General features: G+C 34.0%; 1 protein-coding gene across 6 annotated transcripts in view; it reads right to left on the bottom strand.

The window, feature by feature from the left end:
- The window catches only part of XRN1 (5'-3' exoribonuclease 1), an 88,482-nt gene that overhangs the window by 5,176 nt on the left and 62,640 nt on the right, over window positions 1-20,666 (bottom strand). For 2 of the 6 annotated variants that reach the window (XM_010952244.3, XM_074370218.1), the window contains 11 exons: window positions 19,919-20,014; window positions 16,371-16,473; window positions 11,482-11,543; window positions 10,170-10,280; window positions 9,892-10,014; window positions 9,279-9,438; window positions 7,392-7,573; window positions 5,665-5,778; window positions 5,471-5,573; window positions 824-862; window positions 306-466 (listed from right to left, as the gene is read on the bottom strand). In XM_010952244.3, the coding sequence (XP_010950546.1) occupies window positions 306-466; window positions 824-862; window positions 5,471-5,573; window positions 5,665-5,778; window positions 7,392-7,573; window positions 9,279-9,438; window positions 9,892-10,014; window positions 10,170-10,280; window positions 11,482-11,543; window positions 16,371-16,473; window positions 19,919-20,014 (1,254 nt within the window). Of the gene's footprint in view, window positions 1-305; window positions 467-823; window positions 863-5,470; window positions 5,574-5,664; window positions 5,779-7,391; window positions 7,574-9,278; window positions 9,439-9,891; window positions 10,015-10,169; window positions 10,281-11,481; window positions 11,544-15,604; window positions 15,697-16,370; window positions 16,474-19,918; window positions 20,015-20,666 lie in introns of those variants that run through there. The other 4 variants (XM_010952245.3, XM_010952246.3, XM_010952247.3 and 1 more) reach the window with 4 other exon arrangements.

Below are 20,666 nucleotides of genomic sequence, written 5' to 3'. Positions count from 1 at the left end.
ATTATCCATAACTTAAATATAAATAAAATTTATAGTCCTGATTTTAAATTACTTTCTTCTAGAAAAGGATATTATTATTTGCTGCAATTATTATTATTTATTAGAACACAAACTCAGACAGCAGGGACCAGGTCAGACTGGTCACTACTGGTCAAAATATATTCTCAGTACCCAGACTAGTACTGGGCTTCTATTTGGTACTGAATAGTAGTTACTGAATAAACAAATTTTTATCAGTGGTCTTTCTGTAGTTTAAAAAAACATTAATTCTCTTAAAAATACACTAATTCTCTTTCAGGTCTCACCTGCAGAGGTATGAACTGATTGTGCACACCAGCTGGCATTCCCCCAGCCATGGACATGGTCCCGGTGTATGAAGTATGATGGAAGGGCTTCCCAGGAACTGGCACTGGTGGTCCCCATGGCATTGAGCCAAAGAGATGAGATGATGAAGGCATTATATTAGCTGTTAAAAATCATAGAAAAGCTCTGTCTTAATAAACAGTATCATTAAAGCCCTGAACTTTAACACCTTCTTCTGCTACCTTTTTTTGGCTTTTTTCATTTTGGCAAAGGGCATATACTTAACTTCTGATTAATCTTGCTTACAACATTCAATCTCAGGAGCCCCCTTAAGACTGTGAACCAACCACAGAAGTCAGCTTATCATTACGCTGTCTGGTCTATGAAGGCCAGTACCATATACTGACATCAGCTTTAGGAATATTTGTAATACTATTTACAAAAATAATAAAAGGGTCATGAAACTGTCCTTTGGGGGAGAAAAGCGAGTGCATAAAGAGAGAAATCTTAAGGATCTCACCTGCCCCCAATGCTAAGTTGCTTCCATAGTGATCCCAGCCTACAAAAAAACCAAAAAAGCTCAAGTCTTAAAATCTGATCACTTTCATATGACATGCAGAATCTTTCTCTTCCCTATTCTAATATTTGTAATTCAAGAATTTAAAAAATTTTTTAGTTTCTCACTAGAAGTGTATCAAATCATGGTTCCCAGACTCTATTTGTGTAACTGAATCATATGGGGAGCTTATAAAATACAAAGGCCCCAGATCTAGTGCACCAGACTCGGTGGGGCCCAAGAATCTGTACTGTTAATAAGTTCCACAGGTGATTCTTATGCAGTCAGTACCAGTGCAGCATTTGGGAACTCCTGCATTAAATAATGACAATCCAGACACCAGCACATTGACACTGAAGAAGGTATGTAAAAGGCAGCCAGAACTGTAAGACAGTATAGCTTAACTAAAATTCAGCCACTAAGAAATGTTTGGATCAGGAGAGAGGAATCATAATATTGTTCAGTGCTATGAATTACACATGCACAAATTCCAGGATAAAGAACACTTTTTTTTATATGTACACTTTTATTTTATTTTATTTTTGCAGAGGGAGGTAATTAGGTTTGTTTATTTACTTTTTCGATGGAGGTACTGGGGATTGAACCCAGGACCTCATACATGCTGAGCATGTGCTCTACCACATGAGCTATACCCTTCCCCCAAGAACACTTTTAATATAAAAAACACTAATAAGAGTTAGAAAATTATGTCTTGATACTACCTATAAACAACTTTGGTAGGAGTTATAATATTAAGAAGATCTATTTAAAAGATGCTATATTAATCTCATATATAGGTCAACTTAATTTCCCAATAGTCACTGTCTTAAATATAAAATATATTTTTCTCCATTTATTTCATTGAGACTTTTTCATACCTTAAAATAGAAATCTATAAAATAGCTTTAAAATCTTAATCTGATGCATAAGTTTTCTTCTCCTGACTAACATTCAAATCTCTTGGCTTTTATATCATATGTCATGTATTATAACTGGAAAAGCGGAGAGCACAAGACCAAAAGAATTCCAATTAAACTTTAAAAATTCTTGGTAGGTATGAATATAATAATAAACATAATACAATAATGAATGTAAACTCAATAATCAACAAAAAAAGGAAAAAATATCAAGCTTTAAGTTATCGATAATAAATAGGAAAACAATCAGTCCTTTTTGATAATATATTCTAATAATACAAATTCTTTTAGAAAGAAGCTTGTGGGTACATCTTTAGGTAACCTACATATACTAATTACTTAAAATTATATATAGTTGCTGGATTCATTTTTTAAAGTGAAAAAGCAGTCAAATTAGATTTTCTAAGTTATAGTGGACTACCTTAAGCTTTATGAAAACATCACATCCAGTGTGTCATACAAATTTTATGACTAAACATTGTTTATACAGGCAAAGGAATGTCAGCGTAGTACAGCAACAAAAGCATGGATTTTGTAATTAGATAGACTTGCTTTTGAATGCTAGTTTGTCTACTTAGTAACTTAATGACCTTAGACAAATTGCATTTAAAAAAAATCAAAGAAAAAAACATGTTGTAATAAAAAGAGTTTTCAATATAATACAGCAGTCACCTTTCCATCCCAGGTTTAACTGTTTTAGCTGTTTATTTCTACACTGTTCAATAATTCGCTTATACTCCTAGGAATTTTTCAATTTTAGGCATTTTTAGACCTACTGACTTCCTATTAAGATAGATCAAAATTCAGTTCTTTTATACCACCTCTCACTACTTGCCCTGTCCTCCCTATGTAAGCATATCATAATATTTGTTTATAAATACAAACAGTGTTTGTGGTATGTGATTGTATACTATTATCACTGCAATGCCAAGTTGGGTACTCTGATTATGTATTTTTTTTTCCTTGTAAAACTTTTTTTAAAAAACTGTATTAATAGTAACCACCTTTTAAAAGTTCCTTAGTCTTCTATGCATCAATCCTTAATGTTTTTCCAAATGCTGCCCACGTATCAGATCATCATCTTACCTGCCCAGACCTCACTCTGCTCTTCCAATTGAGACTAGTTACTTTCTAGACCTGTTGAGCAGCTGGTATCCCAGGATTTCATTGCGTAAGTAGATGAGAGATCCTGTGGTCAGTTTCATGGTTTTCTTTTTCTTTTTTTCAGGTAATGCTTTGTTTTAGTAGGGCATATAATCCAGTAGCAGCTGCTGCTGCTTCTTTTTTTTTTAAATGAAGTATAGTCAGTTTACAATGTTGTGTTAATTTCTGGTGTAGAGCATAGTTATTCTTAACAAAGGTGCCTCAGGATTTTGAGGTATTCAATGCTCAGTTGCTTTCTAGCTTCTAGTTTCTGTTCAATAGCGCAACACCATTCTGAATCTTGATCTTTCATATGTATTTCTCCCTCCTTGCTGACCTCTTAGCACATCTCTTTATCAGTGATATTCTAAATTTTAAGGCAATCTGTGTCTCTTTTCATTCATTGTGCCAAAGAGTGTGGTGGCCCTTTTCATTTAAAGATGCATGTCTTTTGGTCCAAGGAAACTTTATTTCTTTGGTAACTTTCCTCCTTTCCATTATCTCTGGTCTCTTTTTCTGGAACTCCAATTAGATGGGTACTGGACCTGTGGACTGTTCCTCCAAACCTCCCTCCTTTCTTATTTTCCACCTTTTATCTTCTTCCTGAGATTTCCTTGGCTTTGCTAGGGCTTTATTTACTGAACTAAAAAATTTTGGCTCAACAATTTAAGTTTTGTTCTCTAATTATAGGTTTTTTCATACATTCTTGTTCTTATTTTTTGGCTGCAATATTGTTTTATTTCAATAAGAATATTAAGCAAAGCTGTCTTTGAAGTCCTCTTGTTTCCTACATTATCTCTGTTTCCATATCCCTTTCGTTTATCTTTATTTTGGGCTCTTTTAGAGATTTTCCTAAACTGTTTAGTGATCTCTCACAGTCTAGTATTTATTCCAAGAACAAGACACTAGAACTGTGATTAGAAGCACTGTCTCTGTGGGGAGGGAGCAGGGCTAGATGACATGAGGGCTTCTCTCTAGAATGACCGAATGGTGAGCCAGCCGTTTGGTTGGGACATCCTCAAAAAGTCAGTAAGTGTCTTCTCTGGAGTTCCACGAATTTCTCAAACTATCCTCCAATTTCCTATCTGGGCTATGGCTGGCTACAGCCTGGGAATAGGATGGGGAAAAGGAACTTTACTTAATCTCAGTTTCCAGTCTAGTATCACATCCTCTACTCTGCACCTAGTGTTCCCATGTCCATAGGGAACGCTCTGGAGAACATACCTCCAGTCTTTTGCCTGAGAGGCTGACTGCTTGACTGTGCAGAGGAGGGGCCCCTCACTCCTGTTATAGATTTTGAACCAACGCCCTCTTTGTGGCCTATGTCTCATCTGAAGCTCTGACAGCTTCTGACATTTCAGAGTTCTGAATCTCTTGGGAACTGTGAGGGACAATCTGCTTATCTGCTCATATGTATACTCTTTTATACACTTCAGTTTGTAGCATAATCCTGCTATTATAAATTGATGACTACTTCTTTAACTGCTTTTCTCATCACAAAGTCTTTCCAAATGTCTAATTTGCTATTTCTTTTCTCATCTCTTTGTCCTTGTAGGTTTACACTTTTAAAAACATTTATTATTCAGTTTAATAGAGTTTAGGCAAAGAGAAGAGATAACTAGTTTACTCAGCATTATTACACCTTTCTAATGTTGAAGATTAGATAACGCAGAGCTCCTGGAATAATATCTGGCATTTAGGAAACTCAGAAAAGTAATTTTCTCAACTTAAAAAAAAAACAAATTATTGATTTTAAAATGAAAATGATTAAGATATGAAGAAGCAATTTAAAAAAGAGGAGTGATAAAAGCAATGCTTAATAAACTTGAGATTTAGAATTTAAAAAATTATAAAATGTTAGTCTCAAAGAGATCCTGGACAATATCTAGTATAAATAAGAAAATGGAATCCCAAGAAGTTACAGGATTTTCTCAATAAAAGAGCCTGAACAAAAAGAGAGTCCTGACTCCACAGTGACCTTTCCATTCCCCCAGCAGATCAGGAAGTCACCAACTGACTACAGGGAGCTACCTGCTTGAAACTCAGGCACTACGTTTGAAGGAGGAAGACAATTGTGAGAGAATATTAAGAAACATACATACAGTAAGCTTAAAATCCCCTCTACTCTATCTCTATCATCAAGGGCGGTTTCTTTTAAATCCACAGCTTCAAAGCCTTATCTGTACTGTGTTCCCTTCATCTCTTGTTTCTCCTCTCCCCACCTCCCCCCGCTGCTCCTTTGTTTTTCATGTCTACCTTAAGCACAGATTCGGGTGCTGGCAGCTACTGGGTCACCTAGAACAAAGAACTGTCCTACTCTATCTAGCCACACAAGAGACTGTAGGAGGGCACTCGTATTTCTAGATGAATCTACAGGATCTGGTTGCAGGCTTACTTCTCACAACTACTTTTTTTCTTTTTTTCTCACAACTTCTTAAATCCCCTAGACATTTAGATAATTTTTTTGGTTTCCTCCGAATGATGCTTCTTAAAAGGACTTTCTAAAAACAATAACTCAGTAACAAACATTTAGAAGAGCAAAATACCTTACCAGTAGGTTGAGGAAAAACTGGAGGAATGGTTCCAGGTGGTATAGCAGGAGGATAACTTGGAAATATTGGTGGAGGCAAAGGGAAATTCACTCCTAAAGAACCCTATGGAAATATTTAAAAGTTATAAGACAATGCAACAAAACATAGAGGGATTAATTAAAGATTTAGTAGAGAAGTCATGGACAGTTCTCACCAATTGTTGTAAAGCAAAAAATGCAGCTTTTTCCTTGGCTTCATTTTCAGAATGGCATTGTGGCCCATGTACCAGTAAGCCATTAGATAATTTTACCTGGCAAACTGTCATTGTCTAGAAAAAAGAACATGAATGTTTATGAAGTTATCTGTCTAAGAAGTCGACCTCCTCCTCCAAAGCTTAGGCTAAATAAGTAGAACAATTTCACCTAACATTCTGTAAAAAAACAGTTCAAGAATTAAAAAAAGGGCTATCAGCTTCAGTTTTAGGTTGCCATGCAAAAGCTTTAAAACTGTTGCCTTATCTTTCAATGTTTACAAAATTAAAACGATCTCTAAGCTATCTGAAGGGTTAAGCATCCTAATGTAAATGAAAGCCAACAGAACTTTCTTCTTTATGTCTAGGATTGGGAAACTAGGCCTTTCACTGGTTTTGTATGTAAGATTTTATTGGAACATAGCCAAGTCCACTCTTACACATTGCCTATGGCTGTTTTCAAATTATAACTGCAGAGGTGAGTAGTTGTGACAGAGACCATATGGCCCATAAGCCTAAAATATTTAGTATCTGACCATTTACAGAAACATTTTTTGATCTCTGCTTTCCATCATCCTATAAATAGCAGATTATTTTGCTAATATGAATTAACTGCCAAAATCTAAAAGACTCAGAAGTTGTAAATGACTTTATATTTACATTTAAATGATTAACTCTTCACAATACACATTTTTTCTTTTATAAAAAAGATTTAAAAAAAATTCTACTTTTTCAAAAGGTAGCCATTTTTATGTAGTATTATTAGTTGAATATTGCTTTCTGTTTTAGGCAAGAATGGATCAAGAATTTGGATATAACAAGGATAAAATGACTTTCTTGTGGTGGTTCTCAAGGTGTAGTTGGAGGACCCTGGAAGTCCCTGATACCCTTCATGGGGATCTTTGAGGTCCAAACCATTTTCATAGTAACACGAAGATGCTATTTGCCATTTTCACTCTCATTTTCTCACAAGCATACAGAGGACAAAGGTTTACTGACATAATTTTAAGATTCTACATTGCAATGAACTTTTAAGAAAAATACCATGTTTTATTGTAGTATTAAAGAATATCCACAATTCATGAAAAGGCTATTGAAATTCTCTCCCTTTTCCAACTATTTATTTGTGTGAGGCCAGATTTTCTTCATATATTTCAACAAAAACCATGTATTACAAGGTAAGAAGCAGATTTGATAATCTAGTTTCTTCTGCTAAGCTAGACAATGGGAAAAATTTGCAAAAATGTGGAGCAATACCACTCTTCTCACTAAATTTTTTTGGAAAGTTTTATTTAATAAACAAGAAATATTAAACTTTTTTCTCAGTTTTAACTTTTTATTTGACAACTATGGCTATAACACAAGTAAACAAAAGTTCTTTGGAATCCTCAAAAAAAGGTGGGGAGTTTCTGAGACCAAAAAGTTTGAAACCTGCTGCTGTAGACCAAGATCCCCAGCTCTATCAATCTAAAGAATCTTGCCCGACTACCCGCTGCCTAGGTTCCTCTGTCCGTCTTTCTGAGGGGTCTGGTTATGCATAAATGGAAGAGCCAGAGTGAGAAGTATTAATTTATGCTGCTCATAAAGTAAAAAAAAATCAGCTCCACTGTATTATTTCTAGCAAAAGATTTTCAATTTATTTAAGCTCAGTGTTAAATAACTTATGTAAATGAAATTGTAGTATACTATACCTGTGCTGTTCTAAGAAAGGAGAAATTCGGTTGCGGCATTCCAACAAGGGAACAAATTCGAGAAAGTTCAGTTACTGGTGTGGATACAGGAGGAATCTGGCTGGAAGCAGGCCAGCACACACTGTCCATAGACTGAACATTATGGTACTCACTAGCACAGTGAGGCTTGTTTGTATAAGATGCTGCCAAAAAAGAGAAAAGGACATATCTACATTAAATGATGTCTCAAACTATGCAGTTATGACGGGGCTTTATAGAACAGTAAATAGGACATTATTAAAAAGTGAAAAGAGTAATCTCCCATGAAACAAATTAAGAACAATTTAATACTGCCCTTAAAATGACTAGAATTCAATGAAGATTTTTAGATGATTATAATTAATTATTGATACATAATTAAGATAAAGATTTAAAAAATATGGTAAGTAGCTGACTGCCAAAAATTCACATGGTGAGAGATTAATGACTATATAGCTATGTCACAGGAAAATTTAAATAAACAAATGGCTTTCTTGAGCTGAATAACAATTAATTCTTAAGTTCTGAGGCTCTGGCTTCAGTCTCACTTCTGAAAATTCTATCTTATATTCTGAGACACACGCATGAATGTTTTTATTGCTCTAAAAGAATGCTTCTTAAAAGTTTTTCTGAAATTAAGTCAAGTGCTTTTATATAGAATATGATTAAAAAATTCTGAAAGTTGACATTTTTTATAATGAACAAACTCTCTAACAGAACAAAAGCATACTCCAGTGAAGAATGAATTTAAACCTCTTACTATTATAGATTTAAAAAAGTTGAGTGGTTGCCCAAAGTCACATGTTAGTTCTGTTCCATGGGCTGGATTCTGACCTCTTGACTCTTAAAGTATATACTTTTCACTATACTGAAATAAAGTAAAAGTTACTTGTTTGTGACAGTGGGACCATCTTTATCCAATATTGTTTTAAACTTTTATTTTGCTCTATTTCAAGAGCACATCTGTCACTATGATAATTTGTTTCCTGACATTTATTGTAATTTTTAATTAATTATTTATCCTGATATTCAGTGGAGTATAAATGAAGCTAGGCTCTGATTTTGTTTCAGATTTGGATCCTTAATAAACTCAGATTTGCTTGTTTCAAAATGTTTTTTACCTGTGAGAAGCTTCTGTCCCCACCTACTTTTACATGAGTCATTCTTCCTAGTAGGCTTTTGCAGATAATTACATAGACAAAATATTAAAGTATAGGAGATATAAAAGGTAAGGGCAATGATGGACATTTACTGAAATGCAGCTTATGCCGGGTATCACGCTACAGGCTTCAGAGACTTGAGGTAAATGACCACTTTCCAATGTGTGCATCCATTAATTATTTTTAATTGATTTTCCAGCTTCTATTTTTTTGTTGATCAAGTTATTTTAACATAATATTAATATGAATCATTGGTACCTATGATGTGTCAGACAGTGCTAACTGCTTTATATATGTCATAAATTATTACAAGTCATTTGCAATGTTATTTTAACTTTATAGATAAAAGAATTTTAGCAAAGTTAAATAAAATATTTAAGTTACATAATCATTTAAAAATTACTGAGAAAAAAAAGTTAAAATGTGAAAACTTTCCAGGTTTGGGATCTACAGGATGAGTATCTATAATAGTATAATTTAAGTAGTTGCAAGAAGACAGTTAGGGATTATAGATCTATTGGTTACACAGTTACATTGTTATATAAATGACACAACTATAAAAATTACACTCTTACTTGTTACTCTTAATTATATTCTTTAAAAAATAAAAGTAGTTTTATCTTTAAAAATCACATGATTAAAAACAAATGAACTGAATTTCTGAAGTGATATTATATTGGTGATTAGTACGAGGACGTAGTTTACTTACTTAATTTCTTATTTTGCTTAGGCTGTGAGGAAGGTCCATATTCATCTCTTCTATTAGAGGAAACAGTGACTTCATTACCAAACTGTTTCATTTCATTCTTATGGTCCACAGTGTTAGAGCTATCAATTTTTAGAATTTCTTTAAGCATCCGAGTTCCCTTCTGTTTTGAAAATGATTGGCAGGGAGATGGTGGGAACAGGGGAGAAAAATTAAAAGTAGAGTTATAGAGCATAGTGATTCTTCTTTTAATGAGTTCCATTATAAAAAATGAAGACAACTACATTCAGATAGAAAATGCACAAAATCAGTAGTCTAGCGTTGAAAAAAACACTCCACATTTCCTGGCAAAGAAACAATACTTATCTTTCTGCTTAACTTTTGACCAAACTGCCTAGTAGCAATGTTTGAAAGCAAGGGATCTATGGTGTAAAGAGAAAAAAGAAGAAGATGGCTAAATTGCCCAGGGCAGCTGGTTTTCCTCCCAGGATGACAATAATGGTGCAACACACCAGTCTACACGAGAGAGAAGTATTTTAACCATTGCAAAGCGTATGCATGCATGGCCAACAATAGTGGTATTATCACGGAATACAAGTTCCTACAAAATACGAACCATAGCAAATGACTGTGGTGACAAATGTTCCTCACTTGGAGGCTCTTCATAATGAGATGACTGTACTTCATTTTCTTTGGAGATATTCAAGGATGCTATGAAGTTCTCAATTCCAGGATTAGGCTAAAAGAAAAAAATACCTTGTGCATGAAGATGAAAGTACAAGGGCACGAAAAAAGCTAACAGTTTTATATTCAAAAATGATCGTTTAATTTTCACTCAATCATCTTCCCATGTGTTAAAGTTTGGGAAGAGAAATTGAATAAATGGTCTTTTACCTTATCAATAGTATTTGGATAACCAGTCACAACATTTTGATTTTCTGAGACTTCTGCACTTTCACTTCTCTTCAATAGCTTAATATTACATTTTGCAGGCCCTCCAAACGTCTATAAAAGAGTAAGAATGAGTTTTTGTGCAAGTAAAATGTATAGTTACTACCTAATAGTATTCTAAATAAATCACCGCAAACCTTTTTATGTGTAATTTTCTGTTTTATATCAGAAAAAAGGGGGGCCCGTAAACTTGGTGAAGGAAAAAATTACATCTTTATCTTCATTAATTTCTAAGTGAGATTTAGCCTTTCCTTCAATTATGAATGTAGGCAATAAGCCACAATGATGGTGATTATAATTGTATTCCAATATAATTGGTTTTCTTTCAAATTTGCTGTATTTTATTTAGCATTAAAATTATTATTCTGAGAAAGAGTCCATAGGCTTCACACAAGAGGTCCATGGCACAAAGAGTTTATGAATCCCTTCTCTTGAAGAGAGGAAATTACAGCATAGGAGTTTTAGAAAGAGAGGGCCTTAAAAGTCATGTAATTCAACCCTTTATTGGTATCTAAATATCAATGGGCTCCATTTACTGAGCATGTGTTGTGTGCTAAAATATCTGCTAAGGCATTTTTTATAAATGTAATATATTACTAGCTTATAAGAAATCTATTTTTACAAAATTGCATTATAAATATACTGTGCATATAGAAAATGCACATAAGTAAACATGAATTTTGAGATTTAAAATGTTATTTTTTGATTATAAAATGTACACATACTCCTTATCAAATAACAAAGACTATATAAAATAAAATGTAAATGATCTCAGCTTCCTCCATTAACTTAACTCCACAGAATTAACCATTAACTTTACTATGCTGGTCCATATACTTTAACTGTATAAACAAATATATTTTCACATATTTTATATATATACACACACACATATTAATGCATGTAGGTATGTTTGTATGTATGCATGTATATACAGACTATATATACTGAGAGAGACAACTGATATACTTTTATCTACATTTTAAAGATCAGGAAACTGAGGCTGTCAGAAGTGCAGTGAATTGCTCAAGGCCACCTAAGTATTAAATGGCAGAACGAGAACTTGAGGTATCTGTAGTTTTAAATCCTGGACTCTAGCTGTGCAATCTCCCATCCAAGTGACTGACAGGCTACACTCCACAACCCTCCTGCCACTCACCATATTAATCTGGCTCAAAGGATTGCAAGAGATGCCACAGAGCTACCAATTGCAATAAAAAGTTGGCTACCGGAAATCTGATTTTAAGAAGCTTACCTGCCTATTTGACATTTTTTGTGACTGATTCTCAGTTTTAGGACTCTTACACTCTTCTTTAACTAAGACAAGAAAACAGAAATTTTGTTAAATGAAAGAACTTGCTGCACACCAATTAAATTTACCAAATATTTACCATAGCAGGGCACTGTGCAAAAAACTCACAAAGTTGCAAGCAAGGAGACAAAGGCCCTGATCTTGAGGAATTTATAATCTAGATGAGAAGAAGATACTCACAGATCACAACAATAAGGGAAAGGGAAAGGCAACATCTGATTGAGCCCTGCAGGATGGCAGGTTTCCAAAGGGCAGACTAGGAGGATAAGTATTTCAGCAAGGGAAATAATAGGAGAAAAGCATGGAAGCAGAAAGCAAGGAATGTTTGTGGAACTCTAAACACATCAGTTCCACTGGAGGTTGAGGAGTATAATGAAGCTTAATTGAACTAGAGAAGCAGGTTGCAGCCATAATCTGCAAGGCATTGAAGACTATGGAATTAAACTGGTAGGCAGTGGTCATAATCACAGAATGGTTTTGAGCAGATAGTAATCTCATCAGAATTGTGCCTTAAGAAGATTAAAATACGGCAGTGGCTTATTGGATAGATGGAAGGAGAGTAAGAGATCAGTTAGGAAGCTATTTTGGGATTCCCATTAAGGGGAAATTAGGGGAATAGAGGCGAAATGAAAAGGATGGATTAGAAGAGGAAGGAGGAAAGGAAAAAAGAAGGAAGGAAGAGAGGAAGGAAGGGAAGACAAAAAAGGAAGGAAGGAGGGAGGACAGGACCAAAGAGGAAACAGAGGATGAGGAAAGAAGTGGGAGAAGGGATGGAAGGGAGGGACAGGTTGAAATGAGAGAGGAGGAAAGGAAGGGACAAAGATGGGAAGGAAAAGGAAGAGAAGGAACAGAGGGGAAAAGAAAGGAAGAGAGGAAGGTAAGGAAGTAATCTTGGAAGGAGGAAAAGAAAATGTGAATTGATACGTATTCACATTTAAACCTCTGCTGAGAAACACACGAAAGCAAACTAACTGGAATTCCACATAACACAGTTTTCATACACTTACATAAACAATAATTTGAAGGAAAATCACAACACATTTCAATTAAATATAAAATCTTTAAGCTACATTTATCAGGTTTATAGGGACATTATAGTTAAAATGTAAAAGAAAGAAAAATAACACATAGAAATTAGTGCAAGAACACCCCACAACCTGAACCAAAGTTATAAAACCACAAAATTTTTCGAAATAGCTTTTTTAGGAAAATATTTTTAAAAGACTATTCTTACACTACATTAATATATAAGTATAAAAAATACCACGTACATATAAAATATAATACATTAGATTCAGGACTCTGCACTTGGTATTTCCTCTGCTGGAAAGCTCTTCAGCAAGCTTCTTGTATGGCCTATACTAGTCCACTTCCCTTTTATTTGGGTCTCTGTTCAAATGGTATTCCTTGACCACTCTATTTAAAATAGCACCTGTATCACTCAACCCTCTTAATCCGCTTAATTTTTTAATCATAGATTTATCATTACTACAGATTATGGAATTTATTGTTTATTTGCCTATTTTAGGACTGAGTAGTATTCCATTGTATTTACATATTTATATACCACATCTTCTTTACCCAGTCATCTGTCAATGGACATTTAGGTTGTTTCTATGTCTTGGCTATTGTAAACAGTGCTGCTATGAACACTGGGGTACATGTATCTTTTCAAATTAGATTTTTCTCTGGGTATATGCCCAGGAGTGGGATTGCTGGATCATATGGTATTTCTATTTTTAGTTTTTTAAGCAATCTCCATACTGTTTTTCACAGTGGCTGCACCAAATTACACTCCCACCAACAGTGTAGGACGGTTCCCTTTTTTCCATATCCTCTCCAGCATTTACTGTTTGTGAACTTTTTAATGATGGTGTATATATTTTTAACAAAAATCTGTAATATAGTTTGGAGTAATTTAATAGGCAAGTGTTTACACACACAAAAATAACTGGATCACTCTAAATAAATTTTAAAACTTATCTCAAAAAGTGGTTAGTAGGGGACAACAGCAAAAAATGTCAAAAGACCTCTACAAATTCTCTCCTCCATAAAAGCAACAAGAAAATGAACATAAATGATCAGAATCCTAATATTCAGAATGATGAAAGTTAATTAAGGCATGCAGCAATCTAGGCAGTATTTATTCAGGAAAAAAGACTGACTCTTAGGAAGCTCTGTGGCCTTTTAATTTGCCCTACTCCATTCCCACTCTTCAGCTCCATGTAGCCTTGAAAAATAACAGCCAACATATTTTGGTGAAAAGCAATAGCCTGGCTGCCACCAGAGTTTAGAATGAGGCTATAGCTCTTCAAAGTGTTATTCCCAACATTCTACGAGGTCAGTATTACCATGATACCAAAATCAAAGACATACATGAAAAATTACAAATATCCCTTATGAATATAGATGCAAAAATCCTCAAGAAAATACTAGCAAGTAGAATCTTGTAGCATATAAAAAGGATTGTAAGGATTGTACGCTAAGACCTAGTGGGATTTATCCCAAGTATGCAAGGTTGGTTTGGCATATGAAAAACTTATCAATGATATACACCATATTAATTGTATAAGGGAAAGAATCCATGTGATCATTTCAAGAAATAAAAAGAAATAGCATTTGACAAAATCTAACACCCCTCCAGGGGGGAAAAAATCAACAACCGAGGAACAGAAGGAAATTTCCTCACCTAATAAAGGGCATCTATCAAAACTCCACAGCTAACATTATACTTAATGCTGAAAGACTGAATACTTATCTTTAAGATCAAGACAAGATAAGGATGTTTACTCTCACTGCTTCTATTTAACATTGTACTGGTGGTTTTAGTCACAGAGTTACGCAAGAAAAAGAAATAAGTCATCCCGATTGTATAGGAAGAAGTACAATTACCTCTATTTGCAGAAGTCAGAAAAAATTAGGGTAATAAACAAGTTTAACAAGGTGGCAGGATGCAAGATCAATACACAAAAGTCAGTTTTATTTCCATAAATAGTAATGAATAATCTCCCCCACCCCAAAGTAAGAAAACAGTTCCACTGACCACAGTATTAAAGAGAATAAAATACGTAGGAATAAATCTTAAAAAGTGCAAGACCTGTACACTGAAAACTATAAGACATCTTTGAAAGAAATAGAAAGGCTTAATATTGTTAAGATAACAATACTACCTAAAGTGGTCTACAGATTCAACACAATCCCTATAAAAACTCCAGCTGCCATTTTTGCAGAAATAGACAAGGTGATCCTAAAATTCACATGAAATTCAGGAGACCAGAAGAGACAAAATAATCTTGAAAAAGGGAAACAAAGTTGGAGGACTCAAACTTTTCAATGTCAAAACTTGTAAGAAAGCTATGGTAATGAAGATGGTGTGTTGTTCACAAAAAGATGGCATACAGATCAGAGAAATAGAACTGAGAGACTAGAGATAAACCCATACTTCCATGGTCAATTGATTTCTGACAAGGGTGCCAAGACAATTCAATGGAGTGCAAAGAACAGTCTTTTAGCAAATGGTGCTAGGACAACTAACTATCTACATGCAAAGGAGTGAATATAAACCCCTCTCTTGTATCATATATATACTTACTCAAAAACAAAAACAAAAACAAAAAAACCCCAAGAAAACCCCCCCCAAATATAAGAGCTGAAACTATGAAACGCCTAGAAAAAAACAGGTATAAATTTTTGTGACCTTAGATTAGGCAATAGTTTCTTAGATATGACACCTAAAGCACAAGCAACCAAAGAAAAAATGGAAAAAAAAAGGTTAAATCAGATCTGATCAAAATTAAAAACTTTTGTGTTTCAAGTACACTGTAATGTTAGTTAAAAGACAACCCACAGAATGAGAGCACATATTTGCAAATCAAATTATCTGATTACCTATAGTATACAGAATATGTAATGATTTCTTACACCTCAAGAATAAAAAATCCAAGTATAAAAATCAGTGAAAGGTTTGAATATGTATTTCTTCAAAGAAGATATACAGTCAATAAGTATGTAAAAGAATGTTCAATATTATTAGTCACTGATGAAATACAAATGAAAACCATAAGGAGATTCCACTTTACACTTACCAGGATGGCTGTAATAAAAGAGATGGCAGTAACAGTGTTATGGAGGATGGAGAAACTGGATCCTCATATCTACCTGGTGGGAATGTAAAATGGTACAGCTACTTTGGAAAACACTTTGGTAGTTTCACAAAGAGTCAAGCAGAGAGTTAACGTATGATTCAGTAATTCTGTTCATTTGTGTGTACCAAAGAGAAATGCAAACATATGTTTACACAAAAACTTGTATATGAATATTCGTAGCAGTATTATTCATTATAGCCCCAAAGTGGAAACAACCCAAATGTCCATCAATGGATTAATGGATAAAAATAAAATGTAGTATTCATACAACAGGATATTGGTCAGCCATAAAAAGAAATGAATACTGATACAAGGTACAACATGAATGAACCTTGAAAAGATTATGCCAAGTGAAAAGAGCCAGTCTCAAAAGGTCACGTATCTTATGATTCTGTTTATATGAAATATCCAGAATATGTCAATCCATAGAGGCAGAAAGTAAATTAGTGGTTCCCACGGGTAGGGTAATGATTACTAGTAAGTATGGTGTTCCTTTTTCGGGTGATAATATTTTAAATTTAGATAGTGGCATTGGTTGTACAACTTTGTGAAAGTACCAAAAAAACACTGATTGTACACTTTAAAAGGATGAATTTTATGGTAAGTGAATTAACTTAGTAAAGCTGTTAATTAATAAAAATAAAAGGAAGCAGTTAGCACAAGTAAAACTCCTAACTCAAAACTTACATTTTCTGTGAGGCTCATGTTTTCTTTGCTTAACACTGTTGTCATTAAAGCCAGATTTATGATGTTGAGTTACTTGACTTATCTCTTGAGGTAGAACTGCACCCTGAAAGTTAAAATTCTTATAAATGACTTAAACAAACTCTTAATATTAAAAATACTTCTCTTCCTCAATGTTTAATAAATACTTCATCACTTTTATAAAAAATATTGACCTCATTAGAAAATAATTTAAGGAATGCAGAAAAGTAAAGAGAATTTTAAAAACCAAATTCTACAACCCCAGGAATAACTATTATTAACATTATGATCATCACTCCAGATGTTTCTTTATGCATTTGATAGTAAGATATATAGAAAACAATCATTTTACAAAAATGCTTTCAATAGAAAGAATTAAACCTAATTTTGCTTGAAGCTAATACAGAAACTAACGAGAAGACAAAACTTTAGGTAAATGTTTCCTCACAACAGAAATATCAGCCTCTAAAGATTCCTCTGGATTTGCTTCAAAATAATCCTACCTCTGAGGTATGTGGGGATGGGAAATAAGGTGTAATGGAAGAAACAGAATTGGACATGTTCAAGGTAGGGATGGGTACTTATAGGTTTCTTATACTATTCTCTTGACTTTATTATTTAAAAAATTTCCATTAAAGAGGTTTTAAAAAATTTATCATTCTTACCCCTGTTACAGGAGTTGAGGATATTAGCCCTTCCACATCCTTTCCCCCAATACCTGATTTTTTAATTAATATCTATATTATCAAGGTTTTCAAACGGTGGAAGACTACTACCAGATAGCAAGACTGATTATAAAGTTATCATAACTGAGACAGTGTAAGAATGGGCAGAATTAGCAAAATGGCATACTCATATGAAGATCATATCAGATCCTTTTGCTTTCTAATAGAGAGGAGGCACGAAGGCACAAAGAAACAGATTACATGCCACAGCTCAAGTGGGAAGGGGAAGCAAAAGTAGGGGCAGGAGATGGTCAATAAAAACTAATCACTTTACAATGGTTACACAATTTTGCTTTTGGTGGGCCCTATTTATTATTTTTTTCTGGGCACAGACAAATGAACACTGGATGCAAAGGCATATCACGTCCTAGTTGGCAGTGGGCATGTTGCAAAATAGTTGTGATATGCACCATAGTGTGAAGGAAGATCCAGTGAGCTCATATGCACAGGAACATCCAGGGCTCTTTAGTCTGTAAGAGTGAAAAGGGCCAAGAGATGTCTATCTGCAGAGCACAATGGTTGGTGGGGTTTTTGGCCCAGAGCAGCACACTATGGGGGATTTTGACTCTAAGAAAGGGAATTGGAACACCAGGATCAACAGATTGGTATGAACAAATATTGTATGAGTGTCTATTATGTGCCAGGCATGGTAGGATATACTTTGCATCCATTATCTTATCATTAGAATAATACTATGATCATAAAAATACTATGGTATTTTGATTCCATTTTATAGATAAGTAAACTGAGGTTCAAAGTGATAAAGTAATTTGGTTATAGAACTGACTAATAGAAGAGCTGACATCTGAGCTCTAATTCTAAAACCCATGTTGACAGTACCATTTCAAAGAACAAGTGCCCTAAGTTTAATTAGAAAGAAAATATTCTACTTACAAGTACAGTCTTTTTGGTTGTTCTGTTTGATGTCTACTTAAAGCTATTTGTGTTAGTCACATTCTCATATTTTGTCAATAAAAACTTGGCATTTTTTAAAGACTTTCTTTAGAGCAGTTTTAAGTTCACAACAATATTGAGAGGAAAGTACAGAGATTTCCCATGTACCCCCTGCCCTCATACATGCACAGCCTTCTCCATTATCAACACTCCCCCCTCACCCCCAACCACAGCAGAATGGTACATTTGTGGCAACCAATGAACTTACATTGACACATAATTATTAGCCAAAGTCCATTTTACATTGGGTTCACTCTTGGTGTTGTACATTCTATGGTCTGGACAAATGTATATAAATGACATGTATCCACCATACAGTACCATACAGAGCTTATTCACTGTTCTACCTATTCACATCTCCCTTTCCCACAACCCCTGGCAACCACTGATATTTTTACTGTCCCCATAGCCTTGCCTTTTCCAGAAGCTTGAATACCTTTAAAAAAAAAATCATGTTGAGTTCTCTAGAACTCTAGAGCATATTAAAATGTAATTCAGATCATGTCACTCTGCTACTCAAAACATTCTACTGACTCCCTGTCTTACTGAGTAAAAGCTAATGTCCTTATATTGGTCAGAAGGTCCTAGAGTATCAATCTGTTACCTCGCCAGTTGCATTTCCTATAACTCACCCTACCGATTCAGCCAAATGGTCTTCTTTCTCTTCCTTGTGTATGCCTGGGATCACCCCCTAAAACAGAGCCTCTCCCCTCAGGTATCTGTGTATTTTACTCCTCATTTCATTCAAATCTTTGCTCAAATGTTACCCAAACATTCCATTTAAAATTGGAAAACCTCACCTTCCCTCCCCTCAACATTTCCTATCCTGCTTCCCTGAAATTTTTCTCAAACTTATATATCATTGTCTAATATACCATTTAATTTACTTTTTTATCTTATGTATTGTCCTTTCCTCCCTACAATACTAATTGTATGAGAGCCAGGATTTTTGTTTTGTTTACAGCTGTATTTTGCATAGAACAATGCCTAGTATATGGTAGGCACTTAATAAATATGTGTTGAATGAACAAATGAATGATAAAAAAGCACTCCTGAAGAATGAGTGGTTAGCAGTATCAATAACGGAGGAAAAGAGAGTTTGAAAATCTAGATATGGATTACATTTGTGTAGAAAGGATTTGTGGATGATCTAAGGAAAACTCATATTAGCATTCTGGCAGAGGTGACCTGTGTGCTTTGTCACTCTCACTTTTTATGTTTATTTTACCATCATTCCCTTTGCTATTTTCCTCTCTCTAGCTCTGCTAATGCCACCATCACTGGTGGACATTAGAATAAATTAGGCCTTTATGGTATAGGTTACTGGTTTATAAGCTTAAGAGGACATTCCTTTTTAACCTATGCTGAGAAGATAGGTCAGTAACTAGCAAAAAATGCAGTAGGAATTCATTCCTTTTCTTCCTTTTTTTTTTGGTATCTGAGTCTACTCTTCTGGCAGAATTTTTTTCCTCTTACTAATCTCTAGCAAGGAATGTGAATTTGTTCATTCTATTTAAGATAACCAATTGCCAGCATAAAGCCATATATTCAAGTGGAAATGAGTAAGTTAATGAGTGCCATTAAAGCCTTTATTGAATTTAAAATACAGGTTATTATGATTTTGTAAACAACTAAAAAAAATCTAAAACTGATTTAAAAGGAAAATTTTCTATATTCTCACTTACTGGTCCAAAAAGATGTATGTCTGAAAGAGAATTATGAAAATTCAAGATCAAAACTGTTATTTCTATTTTATGAGATTTCAGGAGAAAAATTAATCATTGCAAACCTAAAAGAGAATATAAAAATAAATTTTTAAAATTAAATGTTCGTCAGGCATGGTATACTAACCTTCTCTTGTAGAGTTGGCTGAAAGTGCTGAGCCTTTCTGGATCCCTGTAAAGACTGCCAAATGTTGCAAAATTCATCATCATCTTTAGTGGGTACCTGGGAAAGTACAAAAAATTTCTTACGGAAAACTGAAACATGAAAAATTAAAGATTCAAATTAAAAGTCAAACAATTCATTAAAGCTATTTAGCAGTAGACAGGATATTTAAATTTCATTATCTGACATCTCAGTTCTTTTTTCTTCTGCTCAGTATAGTAATCATAAAAGTATACTGCTGGAATGAAAATGAGCTTCTTCATATGTAATTAGTAATCTGAAAATATTTAAAGCATAACAAATGCTATAAAAGATTAAACTGAATCAATACCCACCAACAGATTTTTTTTGTCTTCCAGATTACCTCTATCAAACTAATGTTTAACAATTTTTATTTTAAAAATCTTCATCTTACACAAAAATAATCTAATAGATTAAAAAATCAGCTATTACTTATGGGGAACTTATTTCATGCAAATTAAAACTCTGGAAAAATATGCACCAAAATAACAGTGGTTACCTACAAGATTTGAGAGGGTTTTTGCTTGTTTCCTTAGTTATTATCTACTTATATATGTTTTCTAATTAGCCTATAATACACATGTATTATTTAGATTAAAAAGTGTGGTTCAGATTTGGGGTCATGGTATTAAAATTAAGTATCTCACACAAAACAATTCAATTTTTGTCCTCAGGAAGATGAAATAAAGGA

The sequence above is a fragment of the Camelus bactrianus genome, chromosome 1, assembly GCF_048773025.1.
Source record: "Camelus bactrianus isolate YW-2024 breed Bactrian camel chromosome 1, ASM4877302v1, whole genome shotgun sequence".
Taxonomy (NCBI): Eukaryota; Metazoa; Chordata; class Mammalia; order Artiodactyla; family Camelidae; genus Camelus; species Camelus bactrianus.
This window is presented reverse-complemented; position numbering and strand designations above follow the sequence as displayed.